Raw genomic sequence first — 22,304 nt, forward strand, 5'->3', positions numbered from 1 at the left:
CTCAAATACAGATGCTGGGGGACTGAAGCCAAGGCCCGGACCTCAGGACAGAAACCTGAGAACGCCCAGAGGCGGCTCTCAAACTGCAGGAGCGCAGGGAGACTGTTCATCCATCACAGATAGGACGAAGGAGCCAAGCTCCAGTCTATCACCTCTTTCACACCATTTCAGCTTTATTCCACAGCAGTCACTCCTCGGAACTACAAATATAACTTGGATTTCTATCATCAAGGTGAAGTTTGCTGACCAAATCTGAGACACTTCTAGGAAAAGACAACCCTCCTGCACTCTTGCTCCTAGACCAAAATGCTTCTCCCAACTGCCCACGTTTTCTCCAGAGCAAGATCTCGGTTTTCAATCCTGATGTTCTAGAGAAAGCTTCCATCGAGGTGCTAACGTGTTTCAAACTGTATCAACTCCACCAAGCTCCGCACACGCAAAGAGAAGACGACAGCCAGTTTACAAAACTGGTGCGAAGGGAATGGAGCCAGAAGAGGGGAGTTCCCTGGGAAGCAGCTGCACCCCAAGGGAGAACATCCCAGGGGCTCTAGCTGTGTAGAGAACTGGGCCCCTACAATCAAAGTGGCATCATCTGAAAACAAAACAAGACAATCTAGAAACGGGGCTGATCGGGAATAATAAAGGACAGTCAAAAAACAAGCTAGAGACACTCCTCCGAGAGGAGATGAGATCCCAGGGCCAGCAGGTGTAGAAACAACACCGGCTTTCAACAGGAGTCAGAGCTTCACCACCAGCACCCTCCCGATTCACCTGAGAGCCTCAGGCCACTGCAAGTACCCAAGATCTCACTGACTGGGGCTAAGTGCTCCAGTGAAACTGTGACACAGTGATAAGCACATCAACTTTAGCTATTACTGTTAGATCAGCCGTGTTAAAAAGAAACTCCCATCTTAAGGCACTGTTCGCATTTTAAAAGAAGTTAAGAATTGGACAGCAATCACAGCCACCTCATGGGGACAAATAGGTATCTATGCAAAGATCTGTCACGTATGTGCGTCATGGTCCCCTCTGATGGCAGATTTGTTTTTCAACAGATAAAGAACTTTAAGCTAAGAAGCAGAAGTCAACTGTTGATAATAATGTTGCCTCAAGAACAAACAGCTAAAAGCATCCCAGCTTTGAGGGAACATCTACCTGTCTGCCAACTGAACACCAGATCCCCACCTACTGGTCAGAATGAAGGGGTGACTGAGCTCTTCCCGCATTGAGGACATTGCAATAAATGAGAGGAAGAAAACACTCCAGGAATCTCTCAAGGAGTGGCTCTGAGAATGAGCGAGGCTCCAGGTACTACCTGCTGCTGTCCCGGAGGTGGCGCCTGGGATGCGGCTTGCTGATTTGCTGCACTGGTGGCAGCAGCTGCAGCTTGCTGCTGAAATAAATTGGCTGGATACACCCCCCAGGGCACGCCGTAATACTGGGGTGGGACCACGGCAGGACCTACCCAAAACACAGAGGGAGGAGAAATTAGAAAGGTAGCCAGCACAAGAGACCACTGGAGATTACTGATGAGCCTTCCTTTTCTCAAAGGATAAATCTGAGGCATCTCTAGGAATCAACAACTTTCCTGCATTCTCATTCCCAGAACAAAACATTTCCCCAAACTGCCAAAATTTTCTCTGGTGCTCTTCATTTTTCAATTCTGTTGATGTTCCAGAGAAAGTTGGTGCTCAAGCGTTTACTACTGGATAAACTCAAAAAGGAGGGTATGAAGGGCATGCATTAGAAGCAATAACGACACTGAGGAGAAAAAGGTGAGGAAGCCTGAAGCAGACCTGGGGAGCCTCCCATGGAAGCACTGGGAGAGTTTCTTCAATTCTCATCATCACAGGGTCTGCGGTCTAGGGTCCAAAGGGAGATCAGACACCATCTGGACCAAGCCCAGACTGGAGAGCAGAGGCTCCAGATAGCACGCTGTCCAAGAACACCAAGGGGATGGCAAGTGTGCCCAAAGCCTGCTAAACTGATTCTAGTGAACATCTATTTTTTCACGTTAAAACTACCTCCTCATTCTACAAAAACGTGGTACCAAGATGACCGGCTGGTTTCATTAAACGTGGGCACTGCTATTCTCCCTTTATGCCTTAAGGAGACAGAACTTGTGCTGAATGTGAAATTGATTCACAAAACCAATCAATTAACACAAAATTGGTTCTACAGAAAAATACAACATCTTGTGTGATTAAGAAATGAGGCTAATAACGAAAATCAAAACAGTAAACAGCAAAATACTATCCACTGGTAAGAAACAGCTTGAGAACTGGGTTGGATAAAGAATGCAATGCATAATTTTTAAAAACTGGTGCCGCTAGGTGGCACCACAGTGCACAGAGGGCCAGGCCTGGAGTCAGGAAGACTCATCTTCCAGAGTTCAAATCCGGCCTCAGACACTTACTAGCTATGTGACCCTGGGTGAGTCACTACACCCTATTTGCCTCAGTTTCCTCATTCCCCCTCCAGTGTCTTTGCCAAGAAAACCCCAAATAGGGTCACGATGAGGCAGACACAGACACGGCTGAAAGGACTGAACAACAAAAGCTGGCAACTTCCGAAAGCAGAGCCCGCTCCTCTGGCACCACTCTAGTCCCCCACTCTTCACAGGGCTCCCCTGCGGTCTTCTGGCTCTGTGACTTGCACACAGTAGGTGGCTCAGTATCTGTTCAGTTGGCCCCAAGGGATGATGCAATGTGTAAAAGAGAAGGCCATCATCCTTGCCGGGCCCTCCTAACCCAAAGAGCCCGGGCCATCCGAAAGAAGCGGTCAGGCTTGTGGTTCCTTACCTGCCAATGTCGCTGCCAGGCCTGCTGCAGTGTAGGGATCAGTGCCAGGGGGGGCAGCACTAATAATGTAGGGGTTTGGCACAAAAGCGGCTGGAGCGAGGCCTGCGGAGAAGACGCCGGCTGGAGGAGAAAAGGGAGGAGAGGGAAATGTCAAGACTCTTCCCAAAAGGACAAGTCATGGTGAATACTTAATCAAATGGAAAGGCAGGAAGCTGACCCTCACAACCACCCTGGTGGGCAGGTGCTATCATAACCCCCATTTTCAAATGAAGAAACTGAAGCAAACAGAAAGTGTCTGAGGCTGGATTTGAACTCAGGACTTCCTGACTCCCGACCCAGTGCTCTCTCCACTGCCCCTAAAGTTAGTAAGAGTGCGCAGAAGCTCTTCCTGCAATATCTGAGAAGTGAAAAGGAACTCGGGAGACAGGAAGGAATCTCCACTATAACTTGCTACAACCCCCTCCGCTGGCCACCCTCCAGGCAGCCCCCAAGAAGAGGGGAATGGCCAGTGCCCTGACACCCAGGGTGACGGCAGCGCTGAGGAGTCAGTCATGGGAGTGGACGGCCCCCAGGCTCTCCCTCTACCCTACCACTCCTTAACCTCCAGCTTCCTCCCTCCACACATTCAGGGTCTGATTCACAGCTTTTCTCTCCTCCCCAACCCTTGCCCCCCCACACCTCCCAGGGCCAGGATGACCCACCTCTACTGCACCCCTCAAGAGATGGGCCATCACCTCAAGTGCTGCACATCAATATTCACTGACCCAGAAATGCCCTCAGCCAATCCTCATCTGTTTCCACTCCTCCTCTCCTCCCTCACAATCCCAAATCGCTCGTTCACCTCAACCTGACCTCCAACCACTAATGACACTCGTTCCTTCCCTACCCTCTTCTCTTGAGCCTTTCGCCCCCTTTTCCTGCCAAGGTTAAGCCTTGCATTATTTTCACCAGAGGTGCAGCTGATGTCACAAGGCCAGAGTCAGGAAGACTCCTATCTTCCAATGTGGCCTCAGACCCTTCTGAGCTGGGGGATCCTGGATGGTCATTTCACCTCAGTCTGCCTCGGTGCCCTTGATGGCACAGCGGGTGAGTGAGAGTATAGCCCTACCTTGCAGAGTTGTAGTGAGGATCAAGTGTGAACATATTTGTAAAGCTCTCAGCCTTTCACTTCTCAGCACACAGCAGGTGCTTAAGAGATGCTCAAGGACCTATCTCCAAGCTCAAGTACTAACTGGGTACTGAACAAAGCTGGAGAAAAACCATCACAGTGGGATGAATCCACCACAAACGGGTGCTGGCCCCCTCCTTCCCCAACCATCCCAGATGAGGCCCTTCACAGACACCTTCTGCCACCATCTCTGACTTCACCACATTGGTGCCAGGATGAGGAGGCTCAGGGCTGGGAGAGAACGTGGGTTTTCCACATACATCAAGCATTTAACGCGTGTATCGTCTCACAGGAAACCAACCAGACGTTCCTGGTCACGCTAGCAATGAGGTCCTGGGCAGCCTTCTTCCACATGGACACACCATGGCCAGCGGGTCAACCATCCAATGGTCAGAACACTCCTTCCTTACTGCGCCCACAAAAGCCCGGCTGCTGTGGAGCTGATAAGAGTCGTGTCCCGTGACGGCCCCGGGATCCCTTCTCCAACACAGAAGGACCCACCATGTCTTTAATTCTGATAGTCACTCATGGATTAAGGTCTTGGGACACCTTTACCTACGCAGGCCTCACAATTTCTGATCAATGCCTGGTCATCTTCTTCATTCATGGATTTACTAATTAATCTGCAAAGGTATCATTAACAGACGGCTCTGAGAATGAAAGCATGCTTCCAGCAATGAACATAATGTCAGGACTGTTTCTCCAGTCCCTTTGCATAATCCCCCTGCCAAAGTGTTCTCAACCTAATGAAGAGTGGAGAAAGATCATTGTCAACACAGCCAGGAGGAGCTCCCCAGAACAGCAGCTCCTGTTTGGGGTTAACAGGCGTGAAGAGTAAGAAGCTTCCCAAACCTGAATGTGGTGATGATGATGATGAACAGGAAAAAGTCGAGAATGTCACCAGCACAACATGTTCCTGGCTTTCTGCAGTCCCAGTTTTTTTGCAGCAACCGGTCTGACATTCCAGGGCTTGAGACCAGTGACCCCAGGGATAGTTGATTATTTAGGAGCATTCGGACCCCATCACCAAATAACACCCACTGGTGAAATACAGGAAACATCGCTTGTGGAGATAAGGGAGAAGCGTCCTATGACCAACCATCAAGCACTGATGAAGTGTGTGCCAGGCAGCAGGCTAGGCTTAAACGGAAGTAGAAGTCGCTCGCCGAAAGGGCAGGTACAGAGAGGGATTGGGCTAGGCCTGGAATTCGTATTCTAATCTGGTCACAGACACTAGCTGCCTGTGTGACTCCACTTGTCTGCCTCAGTTTCCTCATTTGTAAAATGGGAAAAACAGCACCTTGGGGGGGGGGGGGGTGTTGTGAGGATCCAAAGAGAAATGTCTGACACAGTTTGGCACAATTTCAAGGGATATGAAAAGGCTACTTTTATTATTGCTCACATTTCACTGGAACCAAACAACATACGTACAACAGTCTATTTAAAACATGGCCCAGTAAAAACAATGCTGTGGGTGTGCGTAAATGGGGGGTGGAGAAGAATGGTTTGCCCAGCCTAAAAGAGGAGGTAATTCCTTCAGGCCTGTGGTAACAACATGGGCACACACAGGTCTGGGCTCCTCAGGCCCTGAGCACTCCCCACTCACCCAGTCACGCTTACTCCTAACACAGATGAGCTCCTTCCCAGCTACCCCACCCCTCCATCCGGTCCTTCAGCTGCCTTTTCCGTGCTCTTCATCCACCTACTTGGTAAGCTCCTTCACTGACAAATGCTGGCAGGGCTGCGGGGAAACAGGCACACTGGTGCGTTATCAGTGGAGCTGGGAACTGGTCCTACCATTGCGGAGAACAATTTGGAACTGTGCCCAAAGGCTTTTGACCCAGCAGTATCACTACTAGGTCTGTACCACAAAAAGACGAAAGAAAAAGGAAAAGAGCCTACATGTACAAAGATACTCATAGCAGCTTTTTGTGGCGGCTAAGAATTGGAAATTCAGGGGATGCTCAACAACTGAGGAATGGCTGAGCAGACTGTGGTATACGATCGTGAATACCACTGTGCTGTAAGAAACGAGTTTTCAGAGAAACCTGGGAAGACTTGTGAGCCAAACCAGGCAAACGACTTGTACACAAAAGATTAAAGAACTCCTATAAACACAATGACAAACTCGATTCCAAGGGGCTCTCTCCCCAAAGAGATATGAACCAAGAGGGCAGAAGGAAATGGGAATGGGAGAGGGAAAGAAGTTGGATTTCCATTTCAAAATAATATTAATTTTAAATTTTAAATTAAAAAGCAAAGAATTAAGGAGTGAGAGAAAAAAAGAACGTGAAGTCCTTAGGACAGTGCCAGTCTTTTCTTTCCCTTGCACGAGCACCAACCGGAAGTGCAGCCTGCTCCTGGCCAAGCCAAGAATCTTCTCATCCCTTCTCTCCAGTGCTCCAGACGGGAACCTCCTCTCTCCAGCCCTTGCTGTGATTCACCATCTACACCAGTACACAATATTACCAACGTCCAATTGCCATATGTGCTTGCTCCATGACGTGGAGCATAGCTACTCGTGCTAATCTGTATTGCAATAAAATGTACAGCATTAGCTTAATAAGAGCGAACATGTATCTATTCCTTTAAGGTTTGTAAAACACTTAACATACACTACCTCATCTGATCCCCAAAATAACCCCGGGAGCTAACTGGTTTTATTATTATTATCATTATTATTATTATTATTCCTATTTTATAGATGAGGAAATTGAGGCAGAACAGTTTCACACAGCTACTAAGGGTCTGAGGCTGTATTTGAACTCAGCTCTTCCTGACCTGACCTAGGCCCAGCACCCTATCCACTGTCACCTAGCTGCATCTAACTTAAACTCCAACAACAGTGGAAGGAAACTGCCAAGAGGCAAATTCCTGAAAGATGCCAGGCACCCCTCACCACAGCCCTTACAGCAGGGTCTAGAGAAGCACCCTCCATTTGGAGATTACCATGGGGGGCCTTTTGGGTCTCGGTTTGACCAGACAGGAACCAAGGCCCGGAAATCCTCTCCCTCTCTGATTTGTGAATGTCACGGAACATTTTTACACAGAAACAAACAAGGAACATGAAAATTCCAACTGGCATGAACTGATGCAGGGCCACGTCAGTAGGAAAACGTCGATTCCAGCCACTCGATGACAACCTTGGCTCCCCACCTACATGCAGACACACACCAGGTAAGCCTGGGTCATCTGTGCTCTAGTCTAGGCACATCCCGTCTGCACACGGGCTCCCCCAACACACCAGGTGCTCAAAAGCACGGGCTACTTTCAGCCTTTTCTGTCTCCAGCGCTTAGCTCAGTGCCTGGCAATGTTCTGGACGTGACTCAGCTCCAAAGCCCCCATCGATCATTCGCCACGGCCGCCTTCTTCTCGGCAGAAAGCCCTGGAGTACAGGTGGCGGCCGCGACCGACGTGCCCAATCGTTTGGCCTTACTGGATTTGTTACAGAAGTTGGTTATATTGGGTTGGGGGATAGAGACAGGAGAAAAGGTTCCCAGAACTCACTGCAAAGTGACAATATTTTTTTTTTAAAGCATCAATAAAATACATTTAAGGAAAAAAACTGGAGGGAAGAATCCTCACCTTGTCCCTCTCACTAAACAAAACAAGCTAGGATAACCTCTGAAAGCACAAGAAAAAGGCAAGACACCCCCAGGAGGAGGCCGCACTCCAGACTCTGCTCCCAAGCCAAGCGGCCAACGAGAAGCTCGTTAATGACAGGGTCCCTGACCAACGCTGCACCCTGGCACCATTCCATTCTGGAGACAAGGAGCTGAGGACTTCCCGCTGCCCACAGGGGATTGTCCCTCCTGAGCCTGCTGCCTCAGCTGAGACGCTCCCAAGCCTCCTGCGAGGAGGAGCTCCAGGAAGCTGCAGCTGCAAACCGCAGGCTCGAGGCCAAGCCCCAGGAGAGGAGCTATCGGGGCAAGCAGACCAGATCCGGCCCCACGGTCCCAAGGTCCCAAAGCCTGCAAGCGAAGAGTATCAAACAAGGAGCACAGTCACAGGCTAAGGCAAACTGGGAGAAACAGAGCCGGTATACAAGCTAAGACAACAAATTCACTGATCCACAAGACCTTTCAACACCTGCAGGAATAAGTTTCCTTTTTACATCCTGAGCTGTTGATCAAAGCCTTAGACGGAGAACTTCTCTGATTACTTGCTCTGAAGTGTCTAACCCTACAAGGCCCCCACCCACAATGCTCGTGTTCCTCCCTCATCTGACCTCGACAACAATGCTGGGAAGAGGGGCCCGTTACTCTGCTCCACGTGACAGCAGATGACGGTGGTGATGATGACAGTAAACCTTTATAGAGAGCCTATTACGTGCCAGGGACTGTGCTAAGAGCTCTACAAACAGGATCTAGATTGATCCTCACAACCACCCCATCTGACAGACGCAGGAGGCAGCGTTCGGTGATCGGCCCAGGACTGCAGGGCCAGAGGACCCCAGGCCAGCCTCCGAGCAGCCTCAAACACGGTGCTGATCCCCATTTCACCTAGAAACGAGTGGGTGCCCTGGCCAGGGCACCCCAGGTGCTCCAGGGTGGCACTTCTAATTCTGCTTCTCAAGTGTATAAGATACTGGCTGCTCTTCAGCCACAACACTGACCGAGGCCCACCAGGAAGCACCCCTCAGCCCTGACCTTGTACCGGTTTACCGAAGGAGGCCACTCACTAAGAATACAGTCCAACAGGAAGAATTAAAGGGCCTCAGTTCTCCTAGCTTTGCTCAGGACGTCGGCCCTTCTCCTCCCCCGCCCCACTGCGCTCATCACTCACCAATGTGTGGCTGTTGGGCCGCAGCTAACGCATACTGCTGCTGCTGGGCGGCCGTTAACTGCTGGACGGTTAGCGCACTGGTCCTCTGAAAGAGCTAAGAGACAAAGAGAGGCCCACTTGAGCTTTTTTTGCAAACCTCACCCTCAGCGTTGGCAGCACCAATCGCCCTGGTAAGCCCAATTACCTGCTGCGGCTGAGAGCTGTAGTCGAAGAGGCCGACAGCAGCCCCTGAAGAGTCCATTGGCACCTGGTTTCCAGGATAGTCAAACTGCAAGGAATCCAGGCCCACCTGCTCCATGGCATCCAAAGTCTGGGCTTCAGGGCTGGGGAACTCTTCCACGAGGGGCTTATTAGCTGCAGAATTGGGGAGAGGACCCGGTCCTTCAGGAGGATTTGAACTGGGGCCCAAGCGCTCAGCTACTTCTGTGGGAGAAGCTTGGCGGCTTCCTGGAGTACGACTAAATAAAGAGAATTAGGCAGGATCAGAGCGTGGAAAAGCCACCGGCAACAAGGGAAACAGTTACAACGTCCTAAAGAAACACAGAAGGTCCCAGAAATCCCTCAAGTCTAGACAACACATGTAATAATCCAAGACCACACGACGTCCATGTTATTAATTAGAGCCAGGAAGGGCCTTGGCATCATTTGGCCCCAGGCCCTGTGGGACCCAAGGAACCTCAGATCAGGAATCAGGTCTCCCACGCCCTGCTGAAGAGGGCAAGGCTGATGCATGAATGGCAAACTCCAAGCTCCAATGGAACCTCTCCCATTTCATGGTAAGCTAAAACTACTCATGCTGCCTTGGAAGAAGTTCTAAGTTCGAGGCACTGTCAAGTTCCTCACAGAGGCAAAGATTAAGAGTTAAAGGGGAATACAGAGCTCAACGAATCCAAAGCTCTCGCAACCCTGTGAAGTGGGGGCTGTTATCCCCAACAAGCAGGTGAGGAAATGGAGGCTGACAGAGGCAGGTCACACAGGCAGTGACGAAGACGGCACCGAATGAGTGTTTCTCATGTGCCGATATGTGCTAGGCACTCTGCTGAGCACTCTTCAAATATTATCTCATCAGATCCTCACAACAAGCCTGAAAGGTAAAGCAGGGGCTGTTATTATCCCCACTTTACACTTGAAGAAACTTGAAATGACTTGTCCATGGTCACACAGCTGCTAAGTGTCTGAGGCTAGATTTGAATTTGGGTCTTCCTGAGTCTCCAGGCCCAGCACTCTGTGAACTCCGCCACTGAGTTGTCTCTAGGACAGCTAGGAAGTAACCTCTCTACTTTGTAGAAGACAGAGCAAACAAATCACTGTCAACCAGAACAGAACAAATGCATTAGAATGGACATCAAACTCCAGTTTTCATGACCAAAAAAAGACTCTTAATTCTGAAAGAACTTCCAGGAATCACCTAGTAGGTTTTTTTGTGCCATCAATGAAAAGCGATGACTTGGCCAGGAGACGGAAGGCTCAATCACCTCGACTAAAAACGTGGCTTAATCTGGAATCCAGAAGGGCCAGCAGAAAATGGTGGCTCCTTTGAAGCTTGGAAGCAAAAGCTCTCTAGCCCAGAGATCTGGGTCACTTGAACAAAACAGAAAGAAAGGTCAGCAGCAAACTAAGTTGCCTGTGTGAAAATATCCATAGATTCACCCCCAATGCCTTTTTAGCCATTCCCCAAAATAATTCTCTTTTGTGTCCAGGGATAAGGAGGACACATATACAAGCAGACACCCCTGACTTTTCTGAAAACCAGGCTGTGCCAACAGCTCCTGGTACCAAACAAGCAACATTTCCACCTGCAAAGGCTCTTCCATTTTACTGCTGGAAACTCTGGACACTGAATAAAGAAAAAAAAAAAATCCATTCCTTCATTTGAACTGTTCTTGTGACTTTTAACCCCCCCCCGCCCCCCCCCCCCGCCCCGCATGACTTTCAGCCTCCCTCCCAAGCCCACTCTCCACCTCTGGATCCGGCTCCAAGCACAGGCCCTTCCAGAAGCCAGGTCCCAGGGCTCTCTCAAACAGGGCCCTATCAAGTCAGTCAATCAACAAACATTTCTTAAGTGTCCAGACACTGTAGCGAGACAGTACCTGCCCTCAAGCTCACAAGCTTACAAGCTTACATGGGTACAAACAAAGCACAGACAGGATAAATCGAGGGGTAATTACCAGAGGGAAGGCACTAGCACTAAGGGGAAATAAGGAAAGGCTTCTTGTAGAAGAGGGAAGCCAGGAGGCAGAGTTTAACAGGGAGAGCAGAGTGCCAGAGCAAAGCGTCCAGTGACACTGAATGAGGAGAAACTAGCAGGCTCTTGGGTGTGATGAGGGCCTGCCTACTGGGGGAAATGGCAACATCAGGAGAAGAGGGCACAGAGGAAAGGTGGGCAAAGGTAGAGAAAGCCAGGAGTCCAGGAGGACGAGTCTGTGAGCTCGAGTGACTGGGAGGACGGCAAGCACCTGGATAAGAATAGGGCAGTCAGGAAGACAGAGAGGCTTTGGGGAAGAGGATGAGTTGGGCTGAACCGATTTTAAGATGCCTATGAAGGACAATGAGGGAGGAGGAGATGTGAGGCTGAGGTCAGCAGAGAAGACAGGGATGCGTAAATGAATCCAGGGAGGGGGCAGCTAGGTGGTGCAATGGAAAGAGCACTGGCCTTGGAGTCAGGAGGACCTCAGTTCAAATCCAGCCTCAGATACTTGACAGTTACTAGCTGTGTGACCCTGGGCAAGTCACTTAACCACAACTGCCTCACCAAAAAGCAAGCAAAAAAGAAAAAAAGAATCCAGGAAGGCTGATGAGACCACCAAGTGAAGTCATGGAGAGCAGGGGAGGGGAGGCCCAGCACAGGGACCAGGGGACACAGGCATGACCCAGATGAAGAGCAAGCAAAGGTGACTGAGAAGGAGTTGTCAGCTAAAGACAAGAACCAGGTAAACCAGGAGGGAGAGAGGATCCAGGAGAAGGATGAGGACTGAGAAAAGCCCAATCCAGAGATACCCGCTACCTCCAAAGAAGTGGACGCACCTGCGAGAGATGGCCTTCTCAAGAAGGTGTGCCAGAAGAGGGAGGAGAGATGTGGCCAGCAGCTAAGAGGGCAGGGACAGATCCTTTTTGAAGGAGGGAGCAAAAAGGAGGAGCGGGGAGACAGCCAGCAGATGAGGATGGGCTAAAGACAAGCGAGAAGATGACGGAGATGGGATGGAATGGGGATCACCTGAGCAACGAAGAGGGGTTTGCCTTTCAAAAGAGAAGGTGTTCAGATTGTGGAAGGGATCTGGTGGACATGAGACAAGGAGGAGGAGAGGGGAAGACAGAGCTCTCAAACAATGGTATCAATATTTTCAGAAAAACATGAGGCCAGGTTCTCAGCTGGAAAGGTCGTGTGGAGGGGAAGCCACAGGAGGCTTGAGGACAGAGGAAAGGCTTCGAAGAGCCGCTATAGGGCGCAGGACAGTGACTTGAGGTCTGCCTCGCTGGATCTCACTGAGCTATGGAACCACAGCTTCATTCTGCAGTCCAGGCCTGAGGCCTGGCAGGGCAAGATCAGCAACTGGAACAGAGGTCCAGGCACTTGAGACGGGACGACGACATGGAGGTGAACTGGCTCCCCGAGGGCTGAAACGGGGAGGGGAGGAGGCAGCTAGCGCTGGGGGGAACAGCCTGGCAGAGAACTCAGGGTCAAGTGGAGACCACAGTGAGGACCAGGAACAAGGTCTGGAGTCACAACGTAGAGGGAGAGGTGGAGTGACCACACAACGTGATCAGGTAAGGGTACTGCAGAGCTCCTGACCGTGGACAGGGGGTATTTGTGAGGGACGGCGATATTGAGTGGGTGGCCTTCTCTGGACTTGGTTGGGATGGAGGAGGGGCAAGCTGAGGTGAGAGTATCTGAGCCTGAGCCCAGCATGGACCATAACTCCAAGCAGCCCCAGAATGGCCAGAGGGAAGCAGGAACGACTTCCTGGTACGGCGGTGTGCTGCTGGGCCTCGCCACACTCTATGCTCACTACTTCAGATGCTCATCGTGACCAATGATGACCCTGACAAAGTGCTTTTAACGCCCTCAGTCTTCTCCAGATGCTGAAGAGAAGACCATGCTCCCTCCCTCCCATTGATATTAAGGGCAAGTCTACGTATCCATCCATAAACTGAAGCTTCATTTGACTCTCACTTCATCTGTTCAGGCTGACACTGGGACTCATTTCCACGCTGAATGAACAGGAAGGAGAAAATGAGCAGAACTGACAAAAATCTCCCAAGTCTCCCCCAGAAAGCTTTGGAGATTCAACCATTCCATATGACTGTTAGGATGCTGGGATGACGCACCAATGGCTCTGGTTCTGGAAAATGTTTTATGTCATGTAGTGACTGAAGCTGAATCCATGGCGATTAGAAACAATAAGAAATAACAGCACTATTAACACAGAATAGAATTAGAACTTTCATAGGAATGTAAAACATTTCTATTCGGAAAACCAAAACTGTAGTATTCTCCACAAAACACATCTTCACTTGTTTAAAAAAAACAAAAAAAAGCTGCCAATAGGAAGTTGGTCTCTCCATGGTTACTGTGCTTAGGGTCTGCCCCTTTCAGTGGTGCCGTTGTTCTTGCTATAGTTAATGTTGTTTTAACACTTCAATTATAAAGACGTGCATCCTGAGGGCTTATGGTCAACTCAGCATTAATTAGTCTCAGGTGAAATTTGTGTTTGATAGGAGCTGGGGAGCAAATGCAGGATGTATTTTCAAAATGGAATTCTTTGCATTTCACTGAATTCATTTCTTTTTCTAAAAAGAGGTTTTCTGGTTTTGGATGCTGTCTTGCACTCAGGCGTTCTTTACGTCACTGATTTTAAAACCATTTTATGCCAATGTCTCCCTTGCTTTGGCGATCTAAAAGCAACAGATTTAAACACTAGTCCCCCTCTGGACATGTGGGTAATAGGCTTTTAGACACAGTTACTTCAGTATCTGCTTCGACACAAGCTGATGAACAGAAAACCAATAGGAAGCAATGACTTGTGAAATTTGGACAATTTGGCGTTCTAAGAACCAAGCCTTCGAAGGAAAAGCTCAAGTCCATCTGCAGATGACTGGGCCACGTTAATCCCTCAAAGCAATGAAGTGCATTCTTTGGACTAACTCCCACATCTCCACCATCTACTGTCTTCTTGCCATCAAAACCAACCCCGACTCCTTCAATGGGGTCATGGCAGGGTCGCTGCTTCTCAGCTACAACAAGGCCTTCGTCTTCTCAGGCCAAACTATTAAGGGATGAGGAGGGGAGGAAAAGGAGGGGGAGGATGGAGAGGAGGAGGAGGAAGAAGAGGAGAAGGGAGGATTCACCACCAGGAGCTCAGACAAGAGGAGGCACTGTTGGGCAGAGAAGGGGAGAGTTTGGCAGGGGAGAACGTAGCAGAACGAATGCGAGCTCTCAATCACAGCGCTGTTCATCTGAAATGCTGCAAAGGACTTGCACTGCCCAAGAATTATTCTGAGGATCCAAAGGGTTTGAGAAAACCAGCTAGCCTCGCTCACAAGTAACAAAAAACCGTACTCCCAGGCAGTGCAGTAGTAACATAGGCAGAATGGGAGGCACCTGGGAAAGCGTCTAGATGAGCCCCACAGCCCAGTAAGGACATGCTTGTCTTTGGGAGAAAGTGAAAATCTTACTCAAAATCTTTGCAATCGGCATCCATTCCATTGGGCAACCCTCTGCCTTTTATTTTAGAATCCTGCTCATCTCCTTGTTTAAGGTTTCTGTCTGGGTCCTCCTCAAGCGGAGAAGCCTGGCCTTTCTCATCTCCTTTCTCAGGTCCATCTGTTTCAGCATCTCTAGGGCCCTGAGGAGAAAGAATCTGTTTGATTCTGAATATTTACGAGCACACAGAAAAGGCACCCTAAGGTGACCCAAGTCTACGCTGCAGTGCACAGAAACAACAAATACACTTCAAGGTGGAATTGAGTGGTTCCCGTGTTTACCAAAGGCCAGAACTGGAAGGAATCCAAAACCATCGCCATTTATAATGGAAGCGCTAATGCAACCTTAACTATAGCGGGGCTAGGAAAGCACTAACACCACAAAGTACGAGGACTGCTTCACACAGAGAGAATCTCCTTGGGATTGCAAGGTGCCACATTTGAACTGCAATGTGCAGGGCTCCCCTACGAGGAATTAAAATTTCATCTTAAAGACTGGTTGAAGAAGCTACTGGGGCTTACGCTTTATGCTATAACGAAGCCCAACTCCCTCCCCAAAAGCTCCTGTGTTTCTCTGTTTTGGGACTCCTCAAATAAGGAGGACGGGACAAGAACTAAGCATCCTCCCTAACCGCAGCCAAGATAACCAAATATGAGAAAACAGAAACAGAACCGAATCAGACACAAGCAAAGGACTGAGGCTTTCTTCCAAGCACGGAGGTACTTACAAAAGCTCCTTTCCTAAATCGAGAATCCAATTTATCTGCAGGAGAAGAACTTAATACATATTCTACCATGCTCACGCCAAGGCCTCCACTTTCGGATCGAGGAGACAGAACGGCATTTACTTCACTGTTTCCATGAAAACCCTGTGCAGGTCTTCTCTGTACCATAATAGGCTGGGACATCGAATGGTCTGTTTGGAAGAAAGAATAAAATGAAAACCACGTCAACTTCCAAGTTAAACAAAGAGGTTACAAGATAAACAGAGGGGAAGAAACCCCCTACCATATTTTAGTTTAAATACTACTCAATGTAAACTCTATGGGAGGATACTCGTTTGACAGTCACTCAGATGACAAAGGCCCTGTGAGCTACTGGGAAGTAGAGAGAAAGAACCTAAGAGACACTCGGAGAAAATCTGGGCACTGGGGAAGAGGTTAAAATAACAGCTGAGATGGAGGACTAGGGGCCAACCCAAGGCTCACAGGCCCCCTCAGGAGAACAATTCCCCACAAAGAACAATTAGGACAAGCTGGGGAGGAGGGGAGAGACTGACACTCCCTAACAGGAAGCAGGCTCACCGGCATACCTCAAGCGCCATCAAGCAAGATCATACTCCCCACCCAGAACCTGGCTCACCAACACGATGAATAACTTTTCCAAGATCACTAATTCCAAGCTACCTTGTCCACTGGCTAGTTTCTTTTAAGAAAGATTTATAAGCAGGCCGATTCCTAGCACTGTAACTTTCCATGTAGACAAAAATGAGTCCTTCTGAGTATTTTTAGCTTGAGTAATACTTTTTAATACTACTACAGAAGGGAGAGAGGGAAGGAAGGGAAACATTTATGGAATGTGTGTGTGTGTGTGTGTGTGTGTGTGTGTGTGTGTGTGTGTGTAAGCTAGCATGGATATGGTAAATATTACGTGCTAAGCACTTTACAAAAATTATTTCATTTGATCCTCAACGATCCTAGGAGGTAACTAGTATTATGGCTCCCATCTTCCAGAAGAGGAAACTGAGGCAGACAGAAATTAAGTGACTTGTCCGGGTCACTTAGTACACAGTGAGTGTCTGAGGTTGGACATGAACTCAGGATTCCTGACTCTAGGCCCACTGCTCCAGCCCCTGTGCATCTGAGGTGGCAGGGGAAAAAAAGATAAAGATAGTTTAAGGTAAGTGCAAGTACAAATGATCACATAATACAAACTCAAATATGGTAACTGAGGAAAAACTTATTAAAGGAACTTTTGTCACAAAGTTTTAGAAATGGTTCCCAACAGGGTGCAGAACCTCAGCTCATTCTCTAGTCAATCTAATCAACAGGAAAATCAACTTTGAAAGGCTGGGGAGGCAGTTAGCCCGGCTAACTAGCCACATAAATACAATTGTTCACTTAAAAAAGCCAGCTAGGTGACACAGACCAGAGTACTGGATTTGGAATCAGAAAGACCCAATTCTGAATTCTTCCTCAAGCACTTTCTAGCTGCATAATCTGCATAACAAGTTTCAGAATCTCTCTCATCCATAAAAAGAGGGAGGTGGATTGGACAGCCTCTTAAGGCCCCTTCAGAGTTCTAACTGTTACATTACTATGCTCCTAAGGACACTGGAGAGGATATTCTTGCTCAGGTACAGCCCAGGATGGCTGGCCAAGGTCCACTTCTAAATCTGAAACCCTCTGACACTAATTTCAAGCGAACATTGATCGACTTTCACTTGCTCCTTAACGGCCTGAATCCTGACCAAGGCTGATCCCCTCCTATCTGGGATCCTCCAGCAGACTGACCGCCCCCTCTCTCACTTACCCTCAATCTCTCCCTCCTGCCTACAAACCTGTCTCCCATATCCTGAAAACCACCCTCCCTGACCCTCCCATCCCTAAGATCATCCTATTTCTCTCCGGCAGCTCCTCCTCCAGACCACACCCTTCAACTATTGGATTTCCTCCAGGGTTCTGTCCTGGGTCCTCTTCTCTTCTCCCTCCAGACTAGTTCATCGGGGGTTGGCGGAAGAGGGAGCTCAGGGCATGATGAAGTCCTGCAGCCAGTGGGACTGCATGTCTGCCCTACCGGTCAAGGCCTGTGAGGAGCTCTCCAGCATCCACCTTGACCCTCTCTAAAGAGGGGGAAAGGAGGTGCTGAGGAGGTGGGAGTTTCAGAGTTCATGAGTCTCTGGGGACAATGGAGAAGTCCAAAGGAACAGCCAGGGGGGAAACGATGTAGGGGAATGACATGGTCAGATCTGCACTTCTGAGAGATTCATGTGTCAGCTCAGTGGAAAGCTGACTGGAGGGGGGAGACTGGAGGCAAGCAGAACCCCCAGCAGGCTATTATGATAGTCCAGGCACGAAGCGATGAGGGCCTGGACCAAGATGACACCAGAGTCTGAAGAAAGAAAGGTTTTCAAGGATCACTAGGACTTGACATAACCTGACTGAATATGGGGCAATGAAAGTGAGGACTCAAAAGACGACACGTAGGTCAGGAGCTAGGGTGACGAGGAGGACAGTGGGCCCCTTGACAGCAATAGGGAACTTCAGGAAAAGGGAGGCTGCCTATAGGACACGCCACTACAGAGGTCCACACCTTGGGCCCCTCGACTTTGCTGACCTTTTCCAGATCAAGCCCCCACGTTCAGACCCTTCTCTCCCTCGCCAGCTCTGACATCCAATCAACGCTGCCCAAACACCTCTGTCTGGCCGAGCCTTCCCAATGGGAAGCCTTCCCCCACGAAATGCAAGCTCTCTTGGCACAAGGACGTCTCTTGGCTTTTCTTTGTGTCCCCAGCACTTAGCAGAGTGCCCAGCACTCTGGGCTTGGGAGGAAGCACTTGAAATTTTGTTCAAAATTTTATTCACAGTTTCTGATTTAGCCTGGAGAAAACAAGCGATTTACTTTTGGCTTTAATAAACTCCATCAATACCTCAACAGAAAAATTAAGAACAGCTTATAACATTTCCCAAAACGAAAATTACAGTCATTATCAGAGACAAATTTCCAGAATACATTACTGCATTTTAAAACAATGGCAGAGCTAACGTATGCGAGTGGTTACCTAGCACTACACCTATCTCCCAAGCATCCATACTGAATGGAAACATGAATGTCTAATGCCTAATTGAATAAATGTCTAATTGAACTAGGAATTTTTGAACTTTCCAAAGCCTTCTATAGACACTTGAATACAATCAACTGAAATGGCACCACTGTAGTAAAAGAATCTTAGCCTCACTGAATTTTCTGAAATAGAATGAAAAGAATCTCAAAATTCCTAACATGTAGTTTCAAAACAAAAAAACTAGGACAAGTTCTGGCAAAGCGTGCATTAAATTTACATCAAGAAATGGAGCTTTAGTATGAAAAATCTGGCTCAATTCTTGCCTCTAATTTTTCATTATTTAAATGCAATTCACAAAATTAAATCTTTGATGTCTCTAAATCCTCTTCTTAAAGGAACCACTCGTTTAGATAAGGCATATCAGGGACATTTTTCTGGCTCAAAACATGCACTGACCTAATGATGTCACTTGTAGAAGCATGTAGGAACACTTACTGACACAAACTACAGATGCCCTGATTTCTGTAAAAAGGGCATAACCTGGCTCTGAGCTGGCCCGTTCATTCAGGCAAAATTCCTGACTTCGGAAATTATTCCATGCTTAAAGATTATTTAAGGAAAGTGTTTAGGCTTGAATATTAAAAGCCTGAGCCATTTTCACCCCAAAATGTGAACAATCTAATGCCAACTCTAACATCATAGAGATTTAACCACCATTATTAACCTACAACCTGACTTAGCAAGACTTGTTCAAAGTAACTGTCTAATTATTATCATAAACAGTAGCGCACTCAATTCTACTTCCAAAGAAAAGCTCATTTTGGAAACAGCTAAATGATCTGGTATGATTTTAGGGTGTTTCAAATCCCCTTAATTAAGTAAGCAACATGTCATTTCACTGAGGTCTTCTAGAGACTCACCATAAAGTAAAATCTCCTTTAAAATTCTTCTGTAGGATCAGAAATTCAGTCCCACATACAAGCAGCACACATCGGGGTATTCTGAGTTCCACATTTCTCCTCCAAGCATTAACTAAGCATCTCTGTGCTAAGCACTGTGCCAGACCACGAGGACACAAGCACCCAAATCCCAAGTCCCTGCTCTCCAGGAATGCACACCGTAGCAGCAAGGCGGAAGAAACAGAAATACATGCATCCACAGAGATAGAAGCATTCATGCTCAAAGAAGCTAAGTTGTTGGGTTGTGTGTGTGTGTGCGCGTGCACGCACGCGTGTTCTTGGGGGGAGGGAGATGTCAAGAAAAGCTTCCTATAGAAAGGAAGCAGCACTGGAGCTGGGCTTCCAAAGAAACCAGGGATTCTGTGTGAGAGAGGCCACTGCAGACAGCCTGGGCAAAGGCACAGAGGCCAAGCGGTCAGTCAATAAACGTTCATTCGGTGCTTCCGCGGCACTGCTGCTAACGGCTGGGGACACAGCAGGCAACGCAGGACGGCAGTGCCCCTCCGCACCTCACTGTCGTACCTTCAGCCCCTCCTGTCACTGGTACAGCTCTCTCCCCGCGCACACAGCCAGACCGACACCGGAGCCCAGACCCGCCCAACCGCTATTCCAAATCCCAGGCCTAAGCATCTCCTTCCCTTTGTCAAAAAGGTGACCAACCTAAAGAGGAACCAACATGCAGACAAACACGTACATATGAGCTCTGCCCAGCTGGAGACTGGAAGTAATCAGAGAAAGAAAGAAAGTAAGCCATTCTGGTGGGGGACGGGGACAGAGCACTCTGGGAAGGCCCGGCCCAGGGCAGAGCAAGGAGGCTGGGTTGTTGAGGGAAGAAAGAGCAGTCAAGCGTGAGAAGATGGGAAAAGAAGGCACGCCGAACCCATGGCTTTCTAGCTGATCTGAGCCTGATCTCCGGGAACGTGGCTCTGGCAGCTCAGCAATGAGACATCCTCAGGAAAAGCTCAAGCAAGGTGAAGGGCTTTACAGCCAAGAAGCTGGGTCTTACATTCCTGCCAACAGCAAACCACCCAAGACTGTGACAAGGAGAAAGAGCTGGTCAGGCCTGGGATGTGACCTATCAATTGGGCAGGTGGTAAGAGGGCTCCTGCCCTAAACTCAGGGCTGGGCTCCAGTGGAGAGAGATGTGCCAATGATGGGAGGGGCTGAAGGTACAAGAATGAGGAGTCTAGGTTACCAGAAGAATAACAGTGTCCAAATGAATCCTCAAGGTTAGAAAGTAGACTTGGGTTTGGGGGGAAGCAAGTGTCCCTGATCTGGAGATTCTGAGTTTGAGAGGCGCCTGGGCACCAGTGGGAAACATGCCCTAGGCAGCCAATGGTGTGGGACTGGACCATAGCAGCTTAATGAGGGCCCGCCCGGAAATAACTGACCCCGAGGGTGCGTATAAGATCACCAAGAAGAGAAATTCCAGAGGGTGAAGTGGGTCCATAACCCAGAGAATGACCCAGCCAGAAAGGCTGAGCAGAGGCCCCCAGGGCAGGGGGAGGACAAAGGTAAAGCAGTCGCAGGAAGGTGAGGGGCCAAGCGCCAAGTGCTGCAAGGCATCAAGAAAGAGGAAGTTCGGGAAAAGGCCACTCAATTCAGAAACTCAAGAGTCTGAAGCCCTTCCAAACTCCTGCTGGCATTAGACTGGTTGGGACGTGCTGAGTTCCTTGAAGGGGAGAGACGTGAAGGGCTCTGGCAGAAGAGTCCAGGAGGAGAGGATGCGAGGTGAGGCCAAGGGCTTGGGGAGTACAGATTAGGGAGAGGAGCCTCTATTATCTCCAAGACACCCCCCCCTCATCCCCAGAGAAGACCTGGAGGGAAAGTCTTCCACCAAGTCCATTAGGGGAGATAGCACAAATGGGCAGTGGACCCAGACAGCGCAGACAGAGGAAACCCACAAGGGGCGGGAAGAGGGATGCTCCAGGTGACAAAGCACAGAAGCTACACAGCTCCAGGAACCTGAGAGTAGAGGGGCACATCTAGCTGCCATGTTAAGACTGAAAAAAGAGACGAGATCACAGCTTAGGCCAGGCCATGCCATTTTCTTTACTCCCAGGGGTTAGAATCCAAACTGAGCGATTCACTTTTCCTCCATGTCGCCTGCACCACAGGGACTTCTCCCCGACTCCGGCAATCTTAGCAGTCCTCCCAGTGGGCCCCACTCTAACCCACGCCTCCTGGCTGATCAGCTTCTTAGAGACAAAGTTCAGGTACGCTTGCTGGGGGCACCCTCCCCTACAACCCTGTTAGTTTATCAACACTCTTTAAGCCACAAGGGGGCTGTTAGCTAGGGATCTGGAAAGTGGCAGGTAGGTATGCGCTCCAGAACTTGATTTAAAACAGTGAACCCTCACCAGCAACAACGTCAATAGCATTTTGTTGGTGAGCTCAGCACAGGGAAATGAGGATTAGTGGAGCAATGATCGATTCACAGAAAAGTTGTCACTTACGAGGAGTACCCCAAGCAGTCTCTCTCCATTCATCGTCCCCAAGAAAGACGCTTTTTTGTCCATCTTTTGTGGAATCATCAGGTTCCCAAAATTTTTTGGTAGGCAAAAGCTATTTTGGAAAGAAAAAAACGATAATGTTTAAGCTTTGCTGTAAACACCAAGATGTATCATGCAGTCAAAGGGAAAGCATTTTAATACATTTAATACTTAAAACTACTCTAAGAAAATCTGGGAGGGGTGCAGCCCACTCATTTGACTTATTCAAAACAGATGCATCAAACTGCTCATCCTCTGACTTGGTGATTCCACAGTTAGGGCTGACATTCAAATCCAGAAACTAAAAACATGAATTTGTACAGATGTGTCCACAGCTGTGTAAGGTACTAGGGATGGGAAGCAACGCAGACAGACCACAACGAGAGAGCAGCCAAATGCGGCCGGGCACACGGACGGCATGGAGTTTAACAGTTAGGAAGAGGTGATGGACACAATGAGCCAAGAGGGCCACACTGAGGGGTCTGAAGACCTGGGTTCCAATTCGACTGTGAGGGCCTGGGCCTGGGCACCTTCCTGGGACCTCTCGAAGCCAGAGCCTGTTTCTGAACGGCCGGGGTGGAGGAAATTCCCAAACGAGCAATTCTGCAAAACCT

General features: G+C 48.9%; 1 protein-coding gene across 4 annotated transcripts in view; it reads right to left on the reverse strand.

Annotated features, from left to right (window-relative positions):
* Positions 1–22,304, reverse strand: part of PUM2 (pumilio RNA binding family member 2) — a 67,142-nt gene that overhangs the window by 39,139 nt on the left and 5,699 nt on the right. For all 4 annotated transcript variants that reach the window (XM_027855648.1, XM_027855652.1, XM_027855650.1 and 1 more), the window contains exons 2-8: positions 21,655–21,763; positions 15,184–15,371; positions 14,429–14,598; positions 8,940–9,213; positions 8,756–8,849; positions 2,802–2,921; positions 1,316–1,461 (exon numbers count right to left, since the gene is read on the reverse strand). In XM_027855648.1, the coding sequence (XP_027711449.1) occupies positions 1,316–1,461; positions 2,802–2,921; positions 8,756–8,849; positions 8,940–9,213; positions 14,429–14,598; positions 15,184–15,371; positions 21,655–21,763 (1,101 nt within the window). The remainder of the gene's footprint in view (positions 1–1,315; positions 1,462–2,801; positions 2,922–8,755; positions 8,850–8,939; positions 9,214–14,428; positions 14,599–15,183; positions 15,372–21,654; positions 21,764–22,304) is intronic.

This window comes from Vombatus ursinus, unplaced genomic scaffold (assembly GCF_900497805.2).
Source record: "Vombatus ursinus unplaced genomic scaffold, bare-nosed wombat genome assembly UNPS02010980.1, whole genome shotgun sequence".
NCBI lineage: Eukaryota > Metazoa > Chordata > Mammalia > Diprotodontia > Vombatidae > Vombatus > Vombatus ursinus.